Source organism: Halichoerus grypus, chromosome X (genome assembly GCF_964656455.1).
Source record: "Halichoerus grypus chromosome X, mHalGry1.hap1.1, whole genome shotgun sequence".
In the NCBI taxonomy this organism is placed as follows: Eukaryota; Metazoa; Chordata; class Mammalia; order Carnivora; family Phocidae; genus Halichoerus; species Halichoerus grypus.
The window spans coordinates 107,072,014-107,099,531 of record NC_135727.1 but is presented as its reverse complement, the minus strand read 5'-3'; the positions used below and the strand labels follow the sequence as shown (position 1 = coordinate 107,099,531).

The 27,518-nt window shown below is 37.8% G+C and overlaps 1 protein-coding gene across 2 annotated transcripts in view; it reads left to right on the top strand.

Moving 5' to 3' along the window:
- IL1RAPL1 (interleukin 1 receptor accessory protein like 1) overlaps positions 1–27,518 on the top strand; it is a 1,364,983-nt gene that overhangs the window by 1,331,990 nt on the left and 5,475 nt on the right. For both annotated transcript variants that reach the window (XM_078065379.1, XM_078065380.1), the window contains one exon: positions 9,126–9,269. In XM_078065379.1, coding sequence (XP_077921505.1) covers positions 9,126–9,269 — 144 coding nt within the window. The remainder of the gene's footprint in view (positions 1–9,125; positions 9,270–27,518) is intronic.

Here is a 27,518-nt window from a genome sequence, read left to right as displayed (position 1 = left end):
GCCATACATTTGCTTTCTCTGTACTCTGCACCAAACTTCTTGCAGGCACCGTCCCGGACTGTGCCACGGTGTCCGATCCCTAGCCCTAAAATCTCCCAGTAGAAACACAAACACCCTGCACTCAGTTGGTCACCTGACCTGTGGTCATGCTACTTAGAGTAAAGCATTTCTTTCACTTAAGAGTGAAACTTAAGTGCACAATAGACATTAGCTTTCACTACTGTGTTATTAAATAATCTACTTATATGCCAGACTCTTCAACTAGGCATGAACCCCTTTAAGACAAGAAGCTTATTTTATTCATCATCTTATCGCTAGAACTCTAAGTACTACACCCGTTACATTTAAGGCATTTATTAAACAGAGAGTGAATGAATGAATGGATGGATGGATGGATGGACGTGATGTGGTTTTTGGAATATAGGTGAGGTTTGGTGGGGTGGGGTCCGGAGCCAACGGCCAAGAAAGAATTCTTGAGACGTCTTTGGTGCAAAAAGGTGGTTTTATTAAAGCACGGGGATAGGACCCGTGGGCAGACAGAGCTGCACTGGGGTTGTGAGGAGCAATTGATTATATACTATCGTGTTGGGGGAGGTAAGGAAAAAGGGAGGTTTTCAAAAGAACTTTCATATGCTAAAGAGGACAGACAAGATACCTGAGGCCTTGCCATTCTCAAGTTAAAGTTGTTTTTCTCTCTAGTAAAGCAATAACATTAAGATAGTTGGGAGCTTCCTGGAAGAAAATCACACATATCCCACCCAGGAGTTGGGGGGTGGGGGGCAGGTTGCAGGGTATCAGCTTATGCTTTGTCTTCAGCTAGCCTTCTGCTCCCTCATCAAATGAAAAGAAAAAACTGAATAACATTATCAAAGATGTAAACAATATATGATTGATTTCTAAATGCCAAGTGAATACAAAGTTTCCTAGTTCTGTAAGTCTATACTACACTATATGGTCATTAGATTTATGAATGAGAGAACATTTCTGTATTTGTATAGTTAAGTTGACCATTTTTCTATAGAACGATGTTTTATTACCAAATTAACAGACTGCATATTAATAATTACACCTCATCAGTTGCTTGAACCTCATGACACATTGGCTGGCTGGGAAAATGGCTTACAGAGATATTCTTGGAATTTTAGAGTGGGAATGCGTAAAAAACTAACTTTTTATTAGAAAATTGAGTTCTTAGTCATCCAGTCATTGATTTATTCAACAGCTATTCATTGAGCACCTACTATGTGTCCGATAGTTTCCAAGGCACTTGAGATAGATCAGTAAAAAAAATTATGGACAAGATAGACCAAAAAAAAAAATGCTTAATCTTGATGGAATTTAAATTCCAGTGGGAGACAGATAATAAACAATAATAAATTTATTAATAAGCAAATTAAATGCTGTGTTATATCATGAGTAATATAACAAAGAAAGAAAGAAAGAAAAAAGAAAGGGAAAGAAGAAGGGCGCCTGGGTGGCTCAGTCGTTGGGCGTCTGCCTTCAGCTCAGGTCATGATCCCAGGGTCCTGGGATCAAGTCCCAAGTCGGGCTCTTTGCTCAGCGGGAAGCCTGCTTCTCCCTCTGCCTGCAGCTTCCCCTGCTTGTGCGCACGCTCTCTCTGACAAATAAATAAATAAAATCTTTAAAAAAAAGAAAAAGAAAGAAAGAAAAATGGATGCAAAGTGCAGCCACAGGTTTGTGATTTGGAATGAGCACTCAGTGGACCAAACTGAGAAGGTGTTAGAGGGAGGCATACAGAAATCTGGTGGAGGAATATTCCAGTCAGAGGGAACAGCCACAGCAAAGGTCCTAAGGTAAAGCAATTGTCTAAAAATTGGAGCTTAATTAGCTGCTTCAATTAAAGGAGTGAAGGACCGTGAATGCCAACATAAGGGTTTTGGTCTTTTTTCCATAAGCATTGTAGATGGGCTAACAATTACTGAAGAAAATTCCAAGGCAAGGACGGCATGTTTTTGGAAGATTAAACTGAAGGTTTTAGACAGATTACATCAGAGTGACTGTAAATAATAAAATTTTAAGTCAAAACTAATCAATAAAAAACACACTCTAATTACAATAGCACTTGCAGTAATACGATCTTACCATTTGACTTGTCTTTTATTTTTTAACTTTTTATTTTGAAAAAAAAAAAAAAAACCTGAAGACCTTACAGAAAAAATGCAAGAATAGTACAATAAATTTCCATATATCCCCTTCAACTAGATTCACCAATTATTAACATTTTGCCGCACTTGCCTTACCTCTCTTAATGTGGGTAGGTTAGAGCAACACTGGTCTATCTTGTCCATAATTTTTTTTACTGATCTATCTCAAGTGCCTTGGAAACTATCGGACACATAGTAGGTGCTCAATGAATAGCTGTTGAATAAATCAATGACTGGATGACTAAGAACTCAATTTTCTAATAAAAAGTTAGTTTTTTACGCATTCCCACTCTAAAAAGATAGAGCAACACCATGTATACAAGCACATAACATATTATTGATGTTGTGTGAGAGTAAATTGCAGACATCATGGCTAAACTCTTTGGTGTGAATCTTCTGAAAACAGGGATGTTTTCTTACCTAACCAGAGTATATTTATCAAATTCAGGAAAGTTGATAATGGTAGAATGCTGTTATCTAATATACCATCTATATTCACTTTTAAAAGATCGTCCCAGTAATACCCCTTCTGCTGTATTTCCCATCCAGGATTACACATTGCATTTAGTTGTCAAGTCTTAGTGTCCTTTAACCTGGGATGGTTCCTCAGCCTTTCTTTGTCTTTCACGGTGTTGGGAAGAAATTTTCTCTGTCCATCAAGGTCCTTGTAACTAAGCATGAGACAGACTAACGGGAGAATATCAAATTTAGTAGGAGGAATCCACACAGTCAGGCAACAGGAGGCTTATCTGACCCTCCTGAGCTGCTAAGGGGAGGAGCTTGGGAAACAAAGGTTGGAAAACAAAGGGGTTTAGAAAACAAAGATTGCCCTGTTATGCAAATAAATTTCTTAGGTGAAGATGAATCTCTGTTAATAGCTCTCTTCCTGGACAGGCTCTCCTTTCCAATGTAAATTTAGACAGTTGGGGAGGCAAAGGGCTTTTCCTGCATCTGCTGGGTGTGGATTGCTTTTAACTCAAAATAATCTTCACACCAAAGGAACTGCTCTTGATCCCTACAATGGTTTGGACGTTCCTAAAGACTAGAAGCCAGATTTTATTTTTTATACAATGTCTCTTAGTTTGAGTTTGCCTGATATGCCCTCCTTTTTTGGATATTTACCTGTTTCTGCTGGAATACTACATAAATGATATTGTGCCTTGTTAATGCATCACATCAGGAGGTGCATGATGTCGATTTGTCCCATTACTGGTGATGTTAATTTTGATTACTTCCTTGAAATGGTGTCCATTTTTCCCTCAATCGTTAATAAATAATCAGTGCGGAGGTACTTTAAAACAGTGTGACTATCCTGCCTCATCGATCTTTCACCCAATAATTTTAGCATCTGTTGATAATTCTTACCTGAATCAATTATTATTAGGATGGCTGAAACATGATGATTTCTAATTCTATCATTTCTTCCATTTTTACCAAGTGGCATCTTTCTGCTGTGGCTAAGGGAGAGCTTTTAATTTATTTGTTCGTGGAATCATGTTTTTTCAATTACTGCCATTGTTCATCTTAACCTTGTCTTTTAATACATACGACTTATGAATATTCCTTTCACTTCATAGGAAAAAGCAAAACCAAACTTAGTACCCTTCTTCTCTGGTTGGGAAGAAGAAAAGCACTTTTAAGGGTAGGCTCTAGCTAACTGTAGAAAGAATGATGTATTTTTTTCCTCTAGTCTTTCATTTTATTTTTAAATTTTTAACAGTTTGTTAACATGTAATTCTTCAATTCCTATGGCTTCTGGGAGCTGAGGCTAACTACACCCTAATGATGGGGCCTAGCCAACAACCATATTTGCATTCTTGATTGACAATAAGTAAAAGTTAATTCGATACTTTTGCTGAAAGCCTCTTTCCGAAATGACAAAATATACCACTTTGAAGGTAATCTTCTGCCCAGATGTTTGGTTGCACAGATCAAGCTGCCACATTCAGAGACCATTTTCATTTTCCTTTTTATTATTATTGTTATTATTACTATATTATTATTTTGTATATCCTGCCTTGTTCCAAAAAGCACTTTTGCAAAAGCAAAACTGCTGTCTTTACATACTACTTTATACCTTCCCAAAACGTTTTCTTGCTATTATGTGAATAGCAATTCAGCTTCTTAATGTGTTACCCAAAAAAAAAAAATTATAACTGCTTCTAAATTGCGTTGATGTATTGTAGAATTGAGTTGAATATCTTTGTAGGCTGAACATAATTATCCTCCTGCCAGGAACAAATAAGTTATACTGCTCCAGAGAAATAAATACGCATATGAATTTATGTGGATGGATAAATCCTTATAAAGTTTAGCTCTTTATAACACAATGAGAGAAGAGGAAATGTACTTGGTGAGGCTAATGAATAAACTGGGATCATTAGATTGTCTATCATACATTTCCCCCACAAAATTGCACTTTACTGCATATAAATCAGGGCAGAGCATTTCAAAGGACTTTATAAAATGAATGAGGCAATTTTCGGCTGAACCATATAAGAAAAAGCCACCTGAAATCTTCAGTTCTACTTGAAACAAGATTATATATAGAAATACATATAGAGAAACAAAATGAAAACTCCAAGTGAAGAGTTCAAAAGTACATATCAACTTCGATTTACTTTGTTAACATCTTTACCTCTTCAGAGACATCTAGCAGAAAAAGTTTGCCAACAATAAGACCAGGTACAGGCCAGTAGAAAAAATAGGACCCCAAACTACAGTAGGTAATTGCAGCAAGATTAGTGTAAACCAAATGCATTTATTATTTGCAATGTAATCCAATATACTAAGAGATGGCACGCGCTTTATTTTAATTAGCTGTTTCTTTTAAAGGGTTGCTTGGTCCAACTGTCTTGATAAGAAAAAATTGTAGTCATTGCTCAAAATGCTTGTAGCAAATCTAGTTTTAAATTGAAGCAATTTATTCCGAAAATAGTCTACTACCGCAGCAATAATCAATATGTTTTTCCTTAGCCCAAACTGGAGCTTTCCAAAGACTATTGTTAATTGCCAGTAACTAAATGACTGCTGGTGCCCTTAAATGTAACTCTTTGGCACTTGTTCATTTGTTGTGTTTAACCAAATGCCAGTTTCCCTTAGGTTTTGCTGAGCGATTTTGCTTTACAATTTTCAATATTCAGTCTCAGTCCCTTAAAGGGGGTAGAGTCTATCATTTTAACCAAATAACACAAAGGCTAACCAGATTTTTAAAAGGTCTGCACTTTCTCTTTCCATCTTTTGATGTTGAATTGTGCTGAAATGGAATCTTTTTATTTTTTAAATGGTGCCACTCCAGGCAACTTGAACTTGAGCTAAAAAGCAGATCCCATTTCAAAGGGAAAATGACATTTGCTGGGGCAACACCTTTCACATTGTAATGTAAAGAGAAAATACAGCAGTGGGCCCCGAATCATTTCTTTTAAGTGTTACAGAATTTAACCCCTAGTAATTTTGTCCTGACCCAACGTATAAGCAATAATGGGTAGCACTCATATTAACGAATGCGTCCAGCTTGGAGCAAAAGAATGTGGAAACTAAATCTAATACACCATTTTCTTTGGGAGAGTTTACACATGGTTTATAAACCAATGTGAAAAACTTACATGGGAAATTTTTTAACCTCCCACATTTATAATATGAAGGCATGTAGATTACTCTTGCATAGAAATAATGTAGTAACTGAGGAGCAGGCACTGCTGTGTGGACTGTGGGGAAAGACACATTTCTTTTCTGACTTCCAAGAACACTGTAAGAACAGTAGGCTTCTGCATGTAATGCTACAGAAGTATCTGGGGAAAATTTGAGATATTGTCTGGATCTCAGGATAAATTAGCTCCTTGAAAATGCCGTTTCTTTGGACCTGGTCTTGGTCTCCATCTTATTAGTAAATGACTATCCTGTGGCTCAAGAAGACTTACTCTTGCTTATTGCCCGTACTCTAGGTATATATAACTTTTCCATTTGTTTGTACCTTGAAGGATATATTCATGGGACACTAGACCATTTCTCTTTTTTTTTTTTGATTTTTTTTTTAAAGATTTTATTTATCCATTCATGAGAGACAGAGAGAGAGAGAGAGAGAGATGCAGAGGCAGAGGGAGAAGCAGGCTCCCCGTAGAGCAGGGAGCCCGATGCGGGACTTGATCCCAGGACCCTGGGATCATGACCTGAGCTGAAGGCAGACGCTTAACCGACCTGAGCCACCCAGGCGTCCCTAGACCATTTCTCTAGTTGCTAAGCCACATCAACCCTGCTGTCTTTTTCTCATTACATTTCAGACAGTACTATTTATTGGCCTACTATATAGTGTATTTGAGGTAGTGTATATAATTATTTGAGTAGCTCATGACTTCTAGCAATAGGGATAATTCACATTTGGGCAATGACTTTAAAAATAAGAAGGACTTACTTTCATATCATTTTTCTCTAACTTTTGCATATTCAGTGTTTAAAAGTGTGTAGAGAACAGTCTTATAAATGCCATCTGAAGAAAATGAGAATTCTGCTTATTACATTAATAGGATTATGTCTCGGGCACAGTTTTGGGTTGTTTCAAAAGCTCTTCCACTAGACACGGACATGGGAAGGATGCCGCTTGTGTCCAGGCCTGGTGCCACGTCTCCAGAATCCAGGGGTGTGCTTGGCGCCAACACAGAACCATTCCCAGCCTGGGGAGATATCTACAGTAGACCAGCTGTCCTGACTCCAGCTTTCTTTACAGCTTCTCCCCACACAAGCCTCGAGTTAGAATTTATAGTGTCTATTTTTTTTTAAATCCAAGTTTTAAAGAATTGAAGTGTGATTAACATAAGGTAAAATGCATAGATGGTAAGTGTTCAGTTCGTTGAGTTTTGACAACGTATAGACTTGTATATCCATACCTTAAAAATGATACAGAATATTTCTTTTACACCAGCAAGTTTCCTCTTAACCCTTTCCAATAAATTTTCCTATCACTCATCAACAAAACATCCATTTTGTGATTTCTATCACTATGGTTTCTTTTGGCCTGTTCTTGTACTTCATTTAGACAGAATTATACAGAAGGTATTACTTTGTCTGGTTTCCTTCACCTAACATAATTTTGTGAGATTCATGCATGTTGCTTGTATCAGTAGTTTATTCTTTTTACTGCTGAGTATATTCTGTCATATGGACATACAGCAGCTTGTTCAGTATCTCCTGTTAATGAACGTTCAGGTTGTTTTCAGTTGTGGCTACTATGAATAAGACTACTCTGAACATTCTTGAGCAGGTCTTCCTGTGGACATCTGCTTCTACTTCCTTGCGTAAATACTTAGGAATACAATTGCTAGTCATAGGGTGGATTCACAGTTAACCTCATCAGAAACTACCCCAAATTGTCTAATATAGTGGTACCATTGGGCTCTTCCACTAGCAAAGTCTGAGAGTACAAATTAAGCATTGTCCATTTTTTCCCAATTCTTTTCTCATGCAAGAAATTTTAGGGTGATAAATTACAAGTGTTCAATGCATTAAATTAGAAAACACAATGAATCTGAAAAGAAACCACAATCCAAATGTTTCTCTCTCCCATCATATCCAGTATAATTTAAATCAGATGATTTGGGTGTATAAATTAGCCTATGGGCGTAAGTTAGTTTTATGCAGGTTTCTCTGTGTGGTGGAGTTAACTCATATACTGAGAAAACCAGGCCCAGTGCACCCTACAGAATTATCTACCCACTTATCCTTTCTGTTCACATAGGAATGGGAAAACATTATATTGAGGAACTTTTTTTTTTTAAAGATTTTATTTATTTATTTGACAGAGAGAGAGATAGCGAGAGCAGGAACACAAGCAGGGGGAATGGGAGAGGGAGAAGCAGGCTTCCTGCCGAGCAGGGAGCCCGATGTGGGACTCGATCCCAGAACCCTGGGATCATGACTTGAGCCGAAGGCAGACGCTTAACAACTGAGCCACCCAGGCGCCCTTGAGGAACTTTTTGTATTTCACTCCTGGAACTTTTGTGGTACTATCTTGTGTAGGCCCTCAACAAGATTCAACAGTTAATGCTGTCTGATATTTATAAATACAAAATGTAAAAATTTCCAGGAGATGCTTTTCAGTATTTTACTTTCCATATTAATTCACTTAGACTCTAAAAGATCTAATAACTCATTTTATTTTTCTTTCTTAAATTCATAAAATCCAAGCACTTTTAATAAGATTTTCTTCTCTTTCCCATTTAATTTTAATAAGAGCATAAAATATACTCGGTTAAACGGTAGTTATATATGTTTTTTGATAAAACTGTTGAAATAAAAATGAAGGAGTAGACAATGAAAAATATGGCTGAGTTTTGTTCTGTAATTATCACGGGAAAATAGGTGTAGCAACCTGCCTAGTAAAGGGGGGGAAACAAATGAAAAATGTCTAAGCAGCTTGGCGAAAGGAAAATACTACCAATGTAGTCTGCTGTGACATCCACTAGGGGGCCTACTTTTTAAGCCCAATAGACCTCACACGCAAACACACACACACACACACACACACACACATGCACAAACACAAAATGTTCTTGTGAGGAAATGATGTCCATGCTTTTCAAATTATTTGTCACTGATACTGCATCATACCCATGATGATTTCACCCCATTTTTGAGATCTCAGGAGTGATCTTTTTTTTTTTTTTTTAAAGATTTTATTTATTTATTTGACAGAGAGAGAGAAAGCGAGAGAGGGAACACAAGCAGGGGGAGTGGGAAAGGGAGGAGCAGGCTTCCCACCGAGCAGGGAGCCCGATGCGGGGCTCGATCCCAGGACCCTGGGATCATGACCTGAGCCGAAGGCAGTCGCTTAGCCGACTGAGCCACCCAGGCGCCCCGCAGGAGTGATCTTGTAACACAAGAGTAGTTATTACTGCAAAACCATAGATTATTTTAAAGTTTTCAGTATGAGCATAATTCCCTTTTGTGATTTTTTTTTCCCCCTAGAGCTAATGTACACAGTTGAACTTGCTGGAGGGCTTGGTGCTATCCTTCTGCTGCTTGTTTGCTTGGTGACGATCTACAAGTGTTACAAGATAGAAATCATGCTCTTCTACAGGAATCATTTTGGGGCCGAGGAGCTGGATGGAGGTAAGATGAGTTCCCTCTTTTTAATGTTCTCTCTGAATATTCTTACTTGTTTCCCGCCTTTGTTTTATTGAGGGCCAAGAAAAGTTCCCTGCCTTACCACTAACAGCAGCTCTTATCATCTTTCCATGTTCAGTTTGTAAATTCATCTTTTGCACGGAGCTGTACGTGTGATGCTTGAGAGCCAATACGTAATTTCCTCTGACAATTGTAAAGCGACACCTACCCTTTTTAGAATCCTATGCCAAGTAGCACTTGGGAATTACAAAGGCTGATTGCAGCGCTATCAGAGTGTTCGCTTTCTCTCACCTTGTAATCAGTCCTGAAAGGCCAGCTTTACTTTTCGATAGGTGAGGAGGGCCTCTTTTAATTGTGTTCCCTAGATCAGACGAGATCGGGCGCGCTTAGGGTGGGATAGCCCCGCAGTTTGAAGTGAATCTGTTTCCAGCTCTAATAAACTGTGCTGAATATTTTAGAATTCATAGCAGTCTTTTCAAGCTTGTTTATGTAGCTATTTTTAGACAGGTGAATTTTTATTCCAAGTGGGGACCAACAGATAATACAGTGCCCAAGCACATTGTTTTCATAATAATACATCTACTATTTTTCCTCGAATTGGATGAGTAAATGTTGTTCTCATGGAAATCGTAATAAGGATTTGCCCCCTCTGGTCAGTCGTGAATCTGTGTGCACTCTAAGAGGAATTTGGGGTCCTTAAAATGGAGGTCCATGAACCACCCATTAGATGACTTAAGTTTTGTTTTTTGTTTTTTGTTTTTTGTTTTCATTTTGGTCATTTGAAAGTGATCCGTACGTAAGGTAAATTTGCAGTAGAGGAAACGTCTGCAAACTCACGTACACAGTGCAGATGGCAATGATTTCTTGATCATATTTATACATTTTTTTTTTCTCATGACTGTCACTTTTGCACTAAGTGGCACGAAGGAAAATGAAGGGATCGGCCATGTTCCCACCTTTCCCAGATCCTCTGGACTAAATCCACAGGTAGCACTATGGGTTGTCAGGCTTGTGAAGAGGAGTTGTTGATCCAGGCTGTGTAACCTCCTGCCCGTCCCATGAGGGTGAAGTCCGTGCCGCAGCACGTCTGGGGCTTTTTACATTTTTAAGTGTTGATTTGCACTTGTTTCTAACTTTCTTGCCTGCGTGTGCAGAGTATTACATTTTTTGGCTACTCTTTCAAAGAGATATGAGAAAATTGTCAATGTCAGGGCTATTGTTGAATGAGTACCAAGCAAAGTGCTTGGCATTCTTAATCATTCTTGCTAAGGCTCAAAAACTTCTGACGTCAATATTATAATCTGATACTGATAAGGCAACTGGGGCTCCCAGAGGTTAGATAATGTACTGATGAAAATAACACGAGCATTACTGTAAGTGGCCAAGATGAAATTTGAAAATAGGTCTATGTCCAAAGCATCTATTTTATTGAACCCTGAGTCCCTACTGTTTTGGACCTTTTAAAAATTTAATATGTTCAGTATAATCTAAAGATCTGATGTTGTTTGTACAGTTCGCACGTTAGAAGATGTTTGAAAAAGCAGATTACCTGAACATCTCACTTGATCTATTAACCCTGTTTGGAATATGTTTAGTTTGTGTTCTGAATGAGATGAACAATTTCCCCCAAACTATCTGTTTCCAGTGCAGTTTTTCTTTTCTTTTTTTTTTTTTAAAGATTTTATTTATTTATTTGACAGAGAGAGAGACACAGCGAGAGAGGGAACACGAACAGGGGCAGAGGGAGAGGGAGAAGCAGGCTCCCCGCTGAGCAGGGAGCCCAGTGCAGGACTTGATCCCAGGACCCTGGGATCATGACCTGAGCCGAAGGCAGATGCTTAACAACTAAGCCACCCAGGTGCCCCGCATTGCAGTTCTTTGTCATGTTTTGAATGGTGGAAGATTCTGGAGAGTTTACATGCCTCTAAACCTTAGTCATATCCCCTTAGATCTTTCTACACATGCTATTATGGTTGAATAATTATCTACTCTTCCATTGGAAAATTTCTCTGACATCATCACATTCCCATTCTTCATAGCTCTCCCACAGTCCTTTCTTCTTCCCCAAAGAAAACGTAACTGTTAAGAAGAGACCCCAGGCTTTTCATATTCTTGACTTGGCTTAAGAAAATGGAATTCAGAAGTCAAAATTTGAGTGTCGCCTTCTTGATTCTTGTCCACCACATTAGCTCCCCTAAAAGGGGAGTACATAAAATACTCTTGGATGTAAGGAAAGGCAAAGAGTATGAAGAAGAATAGGGAAAGTTTAGTTAATATTTTGAAGCAATGTCTTACTCTGGTGATATGATAATAATAGATTCATTGACTATTTGTTGACTATTTATTAAATAGCAAGTGCTGTGTTGGCTACTTGGTTGATACTCAGAGAATCACACAACTAGAAAGACAGAATTTAAGCCCAGGTCCAAGTAACTCCAAATTCCAAGAATTTCAGCCCTTGTATCAGACTGGGAGATGAAGTATTTGGTGTCAGGAACACATCCATGCAATTCCTTTTGGATCATTATGATAGGCATTCCCTGACTATTATCAGTTCTGCATCAGGATTCTATTCTTCCAAGATAGAACATACTGATGCTTGGCTCTCTTGGTTTGTTCACCTCACTCCTTGCCCCCCTCCACATAACTTTACATTTCATTGTTTCCTCTGGATCCAGGTCTTAGCACTTCTCATTCTACAATACTCACTTTTTTGGATCACACTTACAACCCTATCTTCAATTGCATTAGCCGGTAAATAGCCCCTAAATCTAAATGTCCTTCTCCCAGTTCTCTTGTTTTATTATCACCTAATTGTACCTCTTGAAAATAGACTGTTTCCTCAATCAATTGCAGCTCCTTGTCCAAGCCTCCTACACTACCTTCTTGGTCTTCATTCTCTACCCTTCCATTTTATCCTCCACACTCAGCCGGACTTCTCTTTTTAAGTACACATTTACTGTGGTTTTTAGCAAAAACAAAAAAAGATAGGCATGCCTGTATGGCGCCTGCCAGAGCAAGTCCAGGCTTTTTAGCTCAGAAAACAACTGCCATTGCAGGGTGACTCAACTTATAATTGTAGCCTTGCCTCCTCTGTGGAATCTGACCCTGCAGAGTTCCAGTTAGAATGAGATGCTGGTCTTTGGAAAAACAGAACTGTTGAGAACTGACCCAAGACAATGCAGTAATGCGTAATTCTAAGATCTTTTTAGGTAAATGAGGTAACTATAATGGTTAGGGGCAGGAGAAGGTTAACTACTCTCCCACCACCTTGGCTCCATTACATACTGGAAGAAAATTTGGACAAATTCTGTTGCATATGCCTTTATTAACAAACAAACATAGAACCCATCCTGTAAACTGGAAGACGTTCCAACTCTCTGTTGTGTGTCTGTGTGTGTTCCCAAAAAACTTACAAGAAAGTTTCCCCTGAGGCAAATGTGACAATATACCAGTGGCAGGATTAGGCTCATTATGTAATGACATCTAAGAATATTCTTCATCTGAACACAGGACTATTTGGGAATCATGTCTGGAAAAGTTTCCCTAAGGGGACAGGTGAGTGGCTCTACTAGATTACTTGTAGGGGTATGATGTGTCTCTGCATTAAGTTAAGTTAGTCCCAGTGTCTGGAATAGCACTGATTTTACCGTGCAGAGTCCATTTCCAAGATCCATTATATTTAGCAAAAAGCCACTAATTTTAGCAGTCAAATCTGATTTCTAACATCTGTTGTGCTAATTAACAAAGTGTCTACTTTTGATCAGAAATAGAGATAGTCGGAGTGCTTGTAGAGGCTGCCTCTGGAGTGTTGCCTTAGTCTAATTAAATACTAACTGACCATCCTGCTAAAGGCAACCCGCTATCTCTAAGCAGAACTTACATTAACACAGTGTACCAATATCTGTGCTGAAATAAGTACAAAGAAAATACAGTTATCGTGACAACATCTGAGTCCTTTGCTTCTCTATGCCTCTGCCTGGGATTTCCCTTACACTTTTTTTTTTTTTTTTTTTAATATTTTATCTATTTATTTGACAGAGAGAGAGAGAACACAAGCAGGGGGAGCAGCAGGCAGAGGGAGAGGGAAAGCAGGCTCCCCGCCGAGCAGAGAGCCCGATGCGGGGCTCGATCCCAGGACCCTGGGATCATGACCTGAGCCGAAGGCAGACGCGCTCAACCAACTGAGCCACCCAGGCGCCCCATTTCCCTTACACTTTTGTTTAAAGCTTATATAAAGGTAGTCCGTCCTTCCTCCCTCCCTCCCTCCCTTCCTTCCTTCCTTCCTTCCTTCCTTCCTTCCTTCCTTCCTTCCTTCCTTCCTTCCTTCCTTCCCTCCTTCCTTCCTTCCCGTCTCTCCTTCTCTCTCTCTCATACACAGTTCATATTTTCCCTCTGGCTTCTAAAGATTTCCCTTATCATCCCAAGGTCCAGTTATTTTCTCCTTCATCTTTACAAAAATGGCACTTTAGACACATCTTAAATAGTCCTTTTTCTTTTGAGTAATGAGCGCTCACTAGTGAATGCTTACTACTTGCAGAGAACTGTGATTTCAAGATTCCTTACGTCATGTATTTATTTCCATTTAAGGAAGGCTCAAAGACCAAGTCATGAAGTAAAGAATTATTACTTCAAAATTTTGAAAGATTGTCTAGATTTTGGAACTGGCTCTGTAAATAAAAAACGTAATAGATATATAAAGAAAAACAAGGTTGTAAAGTCAGAGGTAGTCCACTAATAGGAGAAAACAGAAAACACCAGCTCTCCTACATGATGATTATCATATCGGTAGATGTCGGTAAGGTAGTGTGTAAGTTTTCACTAGGAAGTAACTTAGTGAAGAAATTTAAGGTTTCATTTTGCGGGGAGGATCTAGTGCTAGACAAGGTGAATCTGCTTTATGTTTGTTTTTCTCAGACTACTAACTGTTTCAGTTTTGGTTTTATCTCCTGACCATGGGGTATGAGGTGCAAGCTTACTCATAATCATGGCAGGGCAGGCTTATAAGAAAACTGTAACCACTATTTTATTTTATTTTTTTAAAAGATTTTATTTATTTATTTGACACAGCAAGAGAGAGAGAGAGCACGAGCAGGAACACAAGCAGGGGGAGTGGGAGAGGGAGAAGCAGGCTTCCCACTGAACAGGGAGCCCGATGCGGGGCTCGATCCCAGGACCCTGGGACCATGACCTGAGCCGAAGGCAGACGCTTAACGACTGAGCCACCCAGGCGCCCCTGTAATCACTATTTTAAAGATGAAAAAGAGAACTCTTCTAGTTCTACTTTAGGAGTTATTACAGGTATTGGACAAAATGAGTTAGAGCAATCTTTTATAATCTCCACCCCTTGACCCTTGAAAAATGTGACCATCTGTTCCATTTCACGCATATGAAACAAATTGGTATTTACATCATCTTAGGTCATAGAATTTATTTTTCTATCTCCTTCAGTTACAGGGTTACTGACTATTAATAGCTCCAGGAACTATTGTCCTCATGTCCATCAGTGAAACAGTACTTTTGTAAATCATTTAGAAACCCTGTAGGGGTTTTTTGCTTTTGTTTTTGTTTGTTTGGTTGGTTGGTTGGTTGGTTGGTTGGTACTGATTAGATAATTCGCACACACATAAACAATCTAGAATGTGTTTTTGGGTTCCAGAAGGAGAGACCTGTAGTTGTTTTTGGTATACAATTTGCCCAAAGTCATAAACTGTTTAGTAGGAAACAAGCCTTCTCATCTCCAACCCTTTGTTCCCTATATACCACTCTGCTAACTCTTACCCTCTTAAGATTTCTAACATCTACATCTGCCTACTGCCCCCTCAAGGATACAAGGGAAGGAAATTAATATCTACTGAAGACCTCCTTTGGGCCAGGCATTTTGCTATATGGCTGGGGCCCATTTCATGCTGAGTATCTACCTTAAGAAGGTGCTGTTTTATAGATCAGGGAACATAGTCTCAAATGAGTGAAATTAAAATTAATGACAGTCAAGATTTGACCTCAGCTGCTGGGGCTTTTTTTGATTCACTATATCATGAGATATATATTTTTTAATTAGTATCACATTTCAGTGTTTGAGACCCTATGGATTCAAATAGTCCAGAAAAGTACCAAGTAACAAAACAAGTAAACTAGAACAATATTGCAAAAATTACAAAGTATAAAACTCAAGCAGTTTTATTTTAATTTAGAATTCGGTTGCCAGATGTTGACATGGCAGGATTGAAATGCAAAGTGAAATTTATTAAAACAATGATATTTGATAATCACAAAATCAAAATATAAAAATTATATGACTAATGTTTATTTATTCAATGATATATCATCCATTTCTACAGTTTTTTACTGAAAATTTCTATCTTGGGAATGTAAGAAAACATGAAGGCAAATCTGAGACACAATAAAGAAATGTGGCTTAATTAAAAAAAAACCTCATTATTCAAATTATATCAATGCTAATTTTTTTTTAAAGATTTCATTTATTTATTTGCCAGAGAGATAGAGAGCACAAGTAGGCACAGTGGCAGGCAGAGGGAGAGGGAGAAGCAGACTGTCCGCTGAGCAGGGAGCCAGATGTGGGGTTCGATCCCAGGACTCCAGGATCATGACCTGAGCCGAAGGCAGACGCTTAATGACTGAGCCACCCGGGTGCCCCAATGCTAATTTTTAATGATCACATATTTCTATGCTAATATGCCACATGAAAACATAGAAAGTCATCTTTTAAAATGATTTTAAGATTTTATTTATTCATTTATTTTGGAGTGAGAGCGAGAGAGAGCATGCGTGTGGGGGAGGGGCGGAGGGGGAGGGAGAAGGAGAGAGAGAGGGATAGAATCCCAAGCAGATTCCACACTGAGCTCGGAGCTGGTTGCAGGGCTGGATCCCATGACCCTGAGATCATGACCTGAGCCAAAACCACGAGTCAGATGCTTAATCAGCTGAGCCACCCAGGCTCCAAAAGCCACTCCAAAAATCACCTTTGAGCATAAAACACATTATTCGTCATTGAGCCCTCCTCAAGCCTCATTTTGGTAACCCATGTGCTGAATGATGGCCTCTGTCACTAGTCAGTTTGACGCACAAAAGTAAAAAATATTTGAGAATAATTTTTTTTAAATGGCCAGCTGCCAATAACATCTGACAACTGTTCAATAGATGTTTAAAGGTTAAAAACTCCCAAAGACCCAAATGTCAGTCTCAAGCCATTTATATTACCAGTAACTTGCTTTCCTAGCCCATATCAAATATAGCCACCACCTTCATCTTGAGAATGGAATCTCTAATCTACATTTTCTTTTTTTTAAGATTTTATTTATTTATTTATTTACTAATTTATTTATTTGAGTGAGAGAGAGAGTGTGCAAGCACATGAGCAGGGAGAGGGGCAGAGGGAGAGGAGAGAGAGAATCCCAAGCAGGATCCATGCTGAGTATAGAGCCTGAGGCAGGGCTCAGTATCAGGACCTTGAAATCATGACCTGAGTCAAAACAAAGAGTGGGACACTTAACCGAGCCACCCAGGCATCCCTCCAATCTACATTTTCTTAGAAGTTTCATTGTTCTAAAAAATCCATGAATCCTTTGGCTTCTCAGTCCTCCTAAGGAGCATTGACTAATATTCTCTCATATGTCAAAGAGAAAAATATTTATCATTTTTCCAAACTACTTTTTCATTACTGATAGTTTCATATTTTCCTTCTCTCATCAAGGTTTTCATAAATAGTATTTTAAATTCATAGTTTTATTTCCTAACTCTCCAGAGTCCAAACTTCTTTTTTCCCCCCTCAGATTTTTTTTTTTAAATAAAAAATATCGTGGTTAATTCAGTCAATGGAAGGAGAAAATTCTACTGGACCAGTTGGTTGACTTCAAGTAACAAAGTAACTAGCTGATTGATAGGTCTTGCTGGGTTTTTTTGTTTATTCTCCCTGTTTTTTTGTTTATTCTCCCTCCCCCAGATTTACTGAGTTATAATTGAAATTGTGTAAGTTTAAGGTACATAGTGTGATGTATAGATACAGGTACATAGAGAGAGATGTGTATAGTGTGTAATGATTGCTACAATGTTAGTTAACACACCTATCACCTCACATAACTGCTATTTTTTTGTAGCAACATTTAAGACATAATCTCTCAGCAACTTTTGAGTATATAAAATATAGTATTGTTAACTACAGTCACCGTTCTGTATATTTTATCCCCAGAATTATCTATCTTATACCTGGAAGTTTATACCCCTTGACCAACATCACTCTCTCCCCTACTCCCCAGCCCCTGGCAACCACCATTCTACACTGTTTCTGAGTTCAGCTGTTTTTATTCCGCATGTAGGTGAGGTCATACAGTATTTGTCTTTCTTTGTCTGACTTGTTTCAGTTAGCATAATGCCTTCAAAGTCTATCTAAGTTGTTGCAAATGACAAAATCCCCTTCATTTTTATGGCAACAGAATTATATTCTGTTGTATATATCGACCACATTTTCCCATTGATGGACACTTAGGTTGTTTCCATGTCTTAGCTATTGTGAATAATACTGCAATTAGCATTGGGGTACAGATATCCTTTTGTGGTGGTGATTTTATTTCCTTTAGACATATACCCAGAAGTATAATTGTTGGATCATATGGTAGTTCTATTTCTAATTTTTTGAGGAAACTTCATACTGTTTTCCATAGTACCTGCACCAATTTACATCCTCACCAGCACGGTACAAGAGTTCCTTTTTTTTCTACATCCTTGCCAACACTTGTTATCTCTTGTCTTTTTGATAATAGCTATCCTAACAGGTGTGAGGTGAGATCTCATTGTGGTTTTGATTTGCATTTCCCTGATGGTTAGTGATGTTGAGCATCTTTTCATGTACCTATTGGCCATTTGTATGTCTTTGGAAAAATGTTTGTTTGGGTCTTCTGCCCATTTTTTATTGGATTATTAATCTTTTTGATGTTGAGTTGTATGAGTTCCTTCTATATTTTGAATATTAACCCTCCCCTTATCTGATAATTGGTTTGCAGATATTTTCTCCCATTCCATAGGTTGCCTCTTTATTTTCTTGATTGTTTCATTGGCTGTGCAGAAGCTTTTTTGTTCAAGGTAGTCCCACTTACTTATTTTTGCTTTTGTTGCTTGTGCTTCTTGTAGCATCTCCAAAGAATCATTGCCAGGGCCAGTGTCAAAGAGCTTTTCCCTATGTTTTCTTGTAGGAGTTTTATGATTGCAGGTCTTACATTTAAGTCTTAAATCCATTTTAAGTTAAAATTTGTGGATGGTAGGGGCGCCTGGGTGGCTCTGTCATTAGGTGTCTGCCTTCAGCTCATCGGGGGTCCTGCTTCTACCTCTCCTTCTGCTCCTCTCCCTGCTTGTGCTCACTCTCTCTCAAATAAATAAAATCCTAAAAAAAATTATGCAAGGTATAAGACAGGTCCAACTTTATTCTTTGTCATGTGGATATCCAGTTTTCCCAACATCTTTCATTAAAAAGATTATCCTTTTCCCAATGATTATTCTTGGCCCCCTTGTAAAATACTAGTTTTCTATATATGCATGGGTCTATTTATGGACTCTCAGTTTTGTTCTAATGGTCTATGTATCTGTTTTTATGCTACCACCATAATAATGGTTTTTCTTACTATAACTTTGCAGTATAGTTTGCAATCAGGAAGTGTGATGCCGCCAGCTGGGCTCCTCTCTTTCAAGATTGCTTTCGCTATTCAGGGTCCTTTTTTTAGTTTCAGAGGTAGAGTTTAGTGATTCATCAGTTGCATATAACATCCAGTGCTCTCCTTAATGCCCATCACCCAGTTACCCCATCCCTCCACCGACCTCCCCTCCAGCAACCCTCAGTTTGTTTCCTATAGTTAAGAGTCTCTTATGGTTTTTTCCCCCTCTGATTTTGTCTGATTTTATTTTCCCTCCCTTCTCCTATGTTCATGTGTTTTTTTTCTTAAATTCCACATATGAGTGAAATCATATGATATTTGTCTTTCTTTGACTGACTTATTTCACTTAGCGTAATACTCTTGTTTCACCCATGTCATTGCAAATGGTAAGATGTCATTCTTTTTGATGGCTGAGTAATATTCCGTTACACACACACACACACACACACACCCCACATCTTCTTTATCCATTCATCTGTCAATGGACATCTGGGCTCTTTCCACAGTTTGGCTATTGTGGACATTGCTGCTATAAACATTGGGGTGTGTGTGCCCCTTCAAATCACTATGTTTGTATCCTTTGGATAAATACCTAGTAGTGCAATTGCTGGGTCATAGGGTAGCTCTATTTTTAACTTTTTGAGGAACCTCCATACTGTTTTCCAGAGTGGCCATACCAGTTTGCATTCACACCAGTAGTGTAAGAGGGTTCCCCTTTCTCCACATCCTCACCAACATCTGTTGTTTCCTGACTTGTTAATTTTAGTATTCAGGGTCTTTTTTAGTTCCATATGAATTTTAGGATGGTTTCTTCTATATCTCTGAAAAATCCCCTTGGAATTTTGATAGGGGTTATATTGAATCTGTAGGTGGCTTTGAGTAGTATGGACATTTTAATAATATTAATTATTCTGATCCATGAACACGGGATGTCTTTTCATTTATGTCTTCAGTTTTCTTTCATTAATGTCTTGTAGTTTTCAGTGTATAGATCTTTCACCTCTTTGGTTAAATTTATTCCTCAGTATTTTATTATTTTTGATGCTATTGTAAATGGGATTATTTTCTTTCTTTTTTTCTTAGATGGATGATTTGTTGTTATTGTATAAAAATGCTGCAGATTTTTATATGTTGGCTTTGAATCCTGAAACTACTGAGTTTGTTGAGTAGCTCTAACAGATACTTGGTGGAATCTTTAGGTTTTATTATATGTAAAATCATGTCATCTGCAAAGAAAAAATTTTACTTCTTTCTTTCCTACTTAAGTGCCTTTTATTTCTTTGCTTAATTGCTCTAGCTAGACCTGCCAGTCCTATGTTGAATGGGAGTGGAGAGAGTGTGCACCCTTACCTTGTTCTTGAATTTAGAAGGAAATCCTTCAGCTTTTCATTGAGTATGATCTGTGGGTTTGTCATATATGGCCTTTATTGTGTTGAGGTATGGTTCTTCTATACCCAATTTGCTGAGAGCTCTTACAATGAAATTATAAATTTTTGTCAAACTTTTTCTGAATCTATTTACAAGATTATATGATTTGTGTCCATCATTCTATTAATGTGGAATGTCATGTTTATTGATTTGCATATATTGATCTATCCTTGCATCCCAGGGATAAATCTCATTGACCAAGCTGTATTATCCTTTTAATTTGCTGTTTAATTTGGTTTGCTAGTATTTTGTTGAGAATTTTTGTATCTATATTCATCAGAAGTATTGGCTTGGGGCGCCTGGGTGGCTTAGTCAGTTAAACTTCTGTCTTCGGCTCAGTTCATGATCCCAGGGTCCTGGGATCAAGCCCCACATCTGGCTCTCTGCTCAGCGGGGCGCCTGCTTCTCCCTCTCTCTGCCTGCCACTCCCCCTGCTTGTGTTCTCTTTCTGTGTCAAATAAATAAATAAAATCTTTAGAAAAAAAAGTATTGGCTTGTAGTTTTCTTTCCTTGTAGTATTCTTTTTTTTTTTTTTTAAGATTTTATTTATTTATTTGACAGAGAGAGAGACAGCAAGAGAGGGAACACAAGCAGGGGGAGTGGAAGAGGGAGAAGCAGGCTTCCCGCTGAGCAGGGAACCTGAGGCGGGGCTGGATCCCAGAACCCTGGGATCATGACCCAAGCTGAAGGCAGCCTCTTAATGACTGAGCCACCCAGCTGCCCCTCCTTGTAGTATTCTTTTTTTTTTTTTTTTTTTAGATTTTATTTATTTATTTGAGAGAAAGAGAATGAGAGAGAGAGAACACATGAGAGGGGATAGGGTCAGAGGGCAAAGCAGACTCCCCACCGAGCAGGGAGCCTGATGCGGGACTCGATCCAGGGACTCCAGGACCATGACCCGAGCCGAAGGCAGTCGCTTAACCAACTGAGCCACCCAGGCGCCCCCTCCTTGTAGTATTCTTATCTGGCTTTGGTATCAAGGTAATGCTGTCCTCATAAAATGAGTTTGGGAATGCTTCCTTCTCTTAAATATTTTAGAAGAGTTTGAGAGGGAGGCATTATTTCTTCTTTAAATATTTGGTAGAATTTACCAGTGAAACCATCTGGTCCTAGGCTTGTCTTTGTTGACAGTTTTTTGATTAATGCTCTAATCTCCTTAGTTATTGGTCTGTTCAGATTTTCTATTTCTTCACAGTTCGGTCTTGGGAGATTGTTCCTAGAAGTTTATCTGTGTCTTCTAGGCTATCCAATTTGTTGGCATATAATTGTTCATAGTCACCTCTTACAATCCTTTGTATTTCTGTGGTGCCAGTTGTTTTGTCTCCTCTCTCATTTATAATTGTGTTTATTTAATTTTTCTTTTTTTTTTTTTTTTGGTTAGTCTAGCTAAAGGTCGTCAATTTTGTTCATCTTTTTAAAAGCCCAGCTTTTCATTTCATTGATTTTTTTCTATTGTCTCTGTATTCTGTATTTCATTTATTTTGTTCTAATCTTTATTATTTCTGTCTTCTACTAACTTGGGGCTCAGATTGTTTTTCTTTTTCTAATTCCTTGAGGTATAAAGTTAGATTATTTATTTGAGATCTTTCTTTTCTCTCAGATTCAGGCATTTATCACTATAAATTTTCCTCTTGGAAGTGCTTTGTTTCATCTCAGTTTTTGTTGTGTTGTGTTTCCATTTTTGTTTGTCTCAAGATATTTTATGATTTCCCTTTTGCTTTCTTCTTTGACCCATCACTTGTTCAAGAGTGTGTCATGTAATATCCACATATTTGTGTATTTTTCCATATTCTTCCAAACCATTGTGGTCAGAAAAAGATACTTGATAATGACTTTGTGGCCCAACATACGATCTAGCCTAAAGAATGTTCATACATGCTTGAGAAGAGTGTGTGTTTTGCTACTTTTGCCTGGATGTTCTGTATATGTCTGTTAGGTCCATTTGGTCTATAGTATTCTTTAAATCTACTGTTTCCTTATTAATTTTTTTATCTCCGTGATCTATCCAGTATTGAAAGTAGGTTACTGAAACCTGCTAATATTATTATATTGCTGTCTATTTTCCCCTCAGTTCTGTTAATATTTGCATATTTAGGTACTCCAATATTGGCTGCACATATATTACAGTTATTATATCCTCTTGATGAATTGACCCCTTTCTCACAATATAGTATGGAGTGACCTTCTTTGTCCCTTGTGACCAGTTTTCATTGCAAATCTATTTTATCTGATATAAATATAGCCACTCCTGTTTTCTTTTAGTTGCCATCTGTAGGAATATCTTTTTCCATTCTTTCACTTTCAGCCTGTGTGTGTCTTTAAAGATAAAGTGAAACTCTTGTAAGCAGCATATTGTTGAATCTTATTTTTTGATCTATTCAGCCACCCTTTGTTGTTTGATTGGAGAATTTAGTCCATTTATGTTTAAAGTGATTATTGATAGGTAAGTACTTAGTATTGTCACTAAGTTTGTTTTTTTTGTTGTTGTTGTTGTTGTTCCTTTTTCCCCTTCTTCCTCTCTTGCTGTCCTCCTTTGTGATTTTTTTTTTTAACTTGTATACTTTAAGGAAAGGAATTTTCTTTAGGCTCTGTGTATCTACTATAGGTTTCTTCTTTGTGGATACCGTGAGGTTTACATGAAACATCTAACAGATATAACAGACTATTTTAAGTTGATGACAACTTACCTTCAATTGCATAAAGAAGTCTACACTTTTACCTTCCTCCTCCCACAATTTAAGCAATTGTTGTCTTCATTTACATCTTTTTATATTGTGCATCCATTAAGAAATTACTGTAACTATAGTTATTATTTTTAATTTTAATTTATTCCAGTGTAGTTAACATACAGTGTTATGTTAGTGTCAGGCGTACAATATACTGATTCAGCAGTTCCACATATTGCTCATTGCTCATCAAGATAAGTGTACTTTGAATCTCCTTCATCCATCACCCCATCCACTTCCCCTCTGGTAACCATCTGTTTGTTCTCTATAGTTAAGAGTCTGTTTTATGGTTTGTCTTGTAGTTTTTTTATTAAATTTTTTATTTTAATTCCAGTATAGTTAACATACAATGTTATATTAGTTTCAGGTGTACAGTATCCTGGTTCAACAATTCTATATATCACTCAGTGCTCATCATAATAAGTGTATTCTTTAATCCCCATCACCTAGGTCACCCATTCCCCCCACTCACCTTCCTTCTGGTAACCATCAATTTGTTCTCTATAGTTAAGAGCCTGTTTCTTGGTTTGTCTCTCCTCTCTCTCTTTTCTTTTCTTTTCTTTTCCCATTGTTCATTTGTTTTGCTTCTTATGTTCCACATATGAGTGAAATCATATGGTATTTGTCTTTCTCTGACTAACTTATTTTACTTAGCATTATATTCTCTAGCTCCATCCATGTTGTTGCAAATGACAAGATTTCATTCTTTTTTTTTTTTTTTTAAGATTTTATTTATTTATTTGACAGACAGAGACACAGCGAGAGAGGGAACACAAGCAGGGGGAGTGGGAGAGGGAGAAGCAGGCTTCCCACCGAGCAGGGAGCCTGATGCGGGGCTCGATCCCAGGACCCTGAGATCACGACCTGAGCCAAAGGCAGACGCTTAACGGCTGAGCCACCCAGGCGCCCCGATTTCATTCTTTTTTATGGCTAAACAATATTCCATTGTATATACATACCACATCTTCTTTATCCATTCATCTATCGATGACACTTGGACTGCTTCCATAATTTTATTATTGTAAATAATGCTTCGGTAAACATAGAGGTGCATATATCCTTTCAAATTAGTGTTTCTGTATTCTTTGGGTAAATACCCAGTAGTGCAATTACTAGATCATAGAGTAGTTATATTTAGAAATTTTTGAGGAACCTCCATACTGTTTTCCACAGTGGCTGCACCATTTCACATTCCCACCAACAGTGCATGAGGGTTCCTTTTTCTCCACTTCTTCCCCAACACTTGTTGTTTCTTGTGTTGCTGATTTTAGCCATTCTGACAGGTGTGAGGTGATATCTCATTGTGGTTTTGATTTGCATTTCCTTGATGATGAGTAATGTTGTGCATCTTGTCATGTGCTGTTGGCCATCTGGATGTCTTCTTCAGGGAAATGTCTGTTCGTGTCTTCTGCCCATTTTTAATTGGATTATTTGTTTTTGGGGGTGTTGAGCCGTATATGTTCTTTATATATTTTGGATACTGACCCTCTATTGGATTTGTCATTTGCAAATATCTTCTCCCACTCTGTAGGTTGTCTTTTAGTTTTGTTGATTGTTTCCTCTGCTGTGCAGAAGCTGTTTATTTTAGTGTAGTCCCAATAGTGTATTTTTGCTTTTATTTCCCTTGCCTCAGGAGACCTATATAGAAAAATGTTGCTATAGCTGAGATCAGTCAGATGCCTGCCTGTGCTGTCTAACCAGGATTTTTATGGTTTCAGGTCTCACATTTAGGTCTTTAATCCATTTTGAGTTTATTCTTGTGTTTGGTGTAAGAAAATTGTCCAGTTTCAGTCTTTTGCATGTAGCTGTCTGGTTTTTCCAGCACCATTTATTGAAGAGATTGTCTTTTTCCCATTGCATATTCTTGCCTCTTTTGTCAAAGATTGATTGACCATATAATGGGTTTGTTTCTGGGCTTTCTATCCTGTTCCATTGATCTATGTGTCTATTTTTGTCAGTACCATAGTGTTTTGAATACTGTAGCTTTGTAGTATAACTTAAAATCTGGAATTTTGATACCTCCAGCTTTGTTTTTCTTTTTCAAGATTCTTTTGGCTATTTGGTGATCTTTTGTGGTTCCATTCAAACTTTAGGATAATTTTTCTATCGCATTTCTATACAACAGTAATGAAGCAACAGAAAGAGAAATTAAGAAAGCAGTCCCATTTACAAACTCACCAAAAATATTAAAATACCTAGGAATAAACTCAGCCAAGGAGGTGAAAGCCCTATACTCTGAAAACTATAAAAGATTGATGAAAGAAGTTTAAGACAACACAAACAAATGGAAAGACATTCCATGCTCATGGATTGGAAGAACAAATATTGTTAAAATGTCCACACTACCCAAAGCAATCTACAGAATTAATGCAATCCCTGTCAAAATACCAATAGTTATTTTCACAGAACTAACACAAATAATTGTAGTTATTTTAAATATTATTTTTATGAATTTTTATACTAGAGATGTAAGTGATTTATACCACCATTACAGTATTAGGGTATTCTGAACTTGACTGTATATTTACCTTTCCAATTGAGTTTTATATTTTTATGTTTTCATGTTCTTACTTAATGTCCTGTCATTTCAGCTTGACAAATTTTCTTTAGCATTTCTTGTAAGGCAGATCTAGTGGTGATGAACCCCCTTAGCTTTTGTTTGTTTGGGAATGACTTTATCTCTCCTTAGTTTTGAAGGACTGCTTTTCTGAGTATAGTATTCTTGTATTCTTGGCTGACATTTTTTTCTTTCATCAGTTTGAATGTTTTATCCCATTCCCCTCCTGGCCTGCAAGGTTTCTACAGTTCAGTTTCTATAGTTTGTTTAAGATGATCATTTTGAATTCTCTGTCAAACAAATTGTAGATCTCCGTTTCTTTGGGGTTCATTACTGGAAGTTCGTTAGTTTCCTTTGGTGTTGTCATGTTTGCCTGATTCTTCATGATCTACGTACCTTTGCATTGATGTCTGTGCAATTGAAGGAACAAACACGTCTTGTAGTCTTTACAGAATGATTTCAGCAGGTAAAGTCCTTCTCCTGTCTATTCTCCAAGCCAATGGGATTACCTCCAGAGTTGCAGTCATTCTGGGTTTGGGCCAGATTTGCAGCTATTTCTGGGTCTGCAATGAGGTCTGTGTTTGGCAGGTTTGTTGCCAGGGGCTCAGGTGGGCAAGGATCTCCTCTGGTACCTGGGTGTATGGACCTACCGCTGGTACCTTGCTCAGTAGGATAGTGCCTGTATAATTGTCCATTTCAGGGTCCACAGTTGTGTCTTTAGTCAGCGGGCTTTTATCAGGTGTGTGGACAGATATGGCTCCAAACAGGTCCCTGGTTGAGCTTCTGCCTGGTCACTGTATGGGACCCTGGGTGGGCAGGACTTGCTCTGGACCATGGCTGAGAGGATTTATGCACAGATGTCTTATTTGGCCATTTTGCTGACATCATTCCCGTTTTTCATTTTTTGTTGAACATTGCAATCAGAATCACTTGAAAGTCATGGGGAGAGTAAATCAATGACTGTATTCGAATTTGTGCAAACTATTGCAAAGAACATGTACACCAGCTGTTTTCCATCTCTTCAATGAACAGAATTATAGTTGAAGGTTTAAATTACAGAAAATAAAATTTAAAGAATAAAGTTTAGAATAAAATATTCTCTGGTACTACCATGTTATGATTAACCACTTTTAAGTTGTTTATAAACTTAAGTTGAACTGAAAAGATCACAGACCTATTCTTTAAAAACCTTAGCATAGTTTTTTTTTTCTATGGTTATAAAAAAAAATGTTAATTTTTCAAAGTTTCTCCAGTCATATAAAGCTCAGACATTAAGATATTAAGTCAATATATGTTCTTGTAGATACTAAATCAATATATGTTCTTACAGATATTAAACAGAATTGAAGAGATTTTACCCAAGATTCATATTTATCTGGTAATTGGGAAAATAGAAGAAACCTTAAAATCCATATGATTTTGAGTCAGAGAACATTGCTAAATTTAGTATGGTATCTGGCATGATGTTTGCAGTCTGATAACTTTTAAATCAGGAGTTTCCTTCTGGTAGTAAATAAATGCCTAGCCCATTACTGCTCTGACATAGACTCTAGGGAAAGAGGAATTAGATACCAGTCAAGTGTTCCATTGATTTGAGGATGCTGCTGCAGATGCTCACAAGGGGCTTTTGAGCCACATTTACTACCAAGATAATCTGCATGTGTGCAACTCCTTTTTAACCAAGAGATACCAGCTTAACTACTGTAAATTTGTCCAGATGATACAAAGAGATAGAGAACTGACTGAGGCCTTAGCACCAATTCCTGAGGCGCATTTAAGCTTAATACAGTTAATGTACATATTACTCTAGGCAAGAATCTATTTCCTTTTTGATGAAAGTGTGGATTTTCAGCTTTTT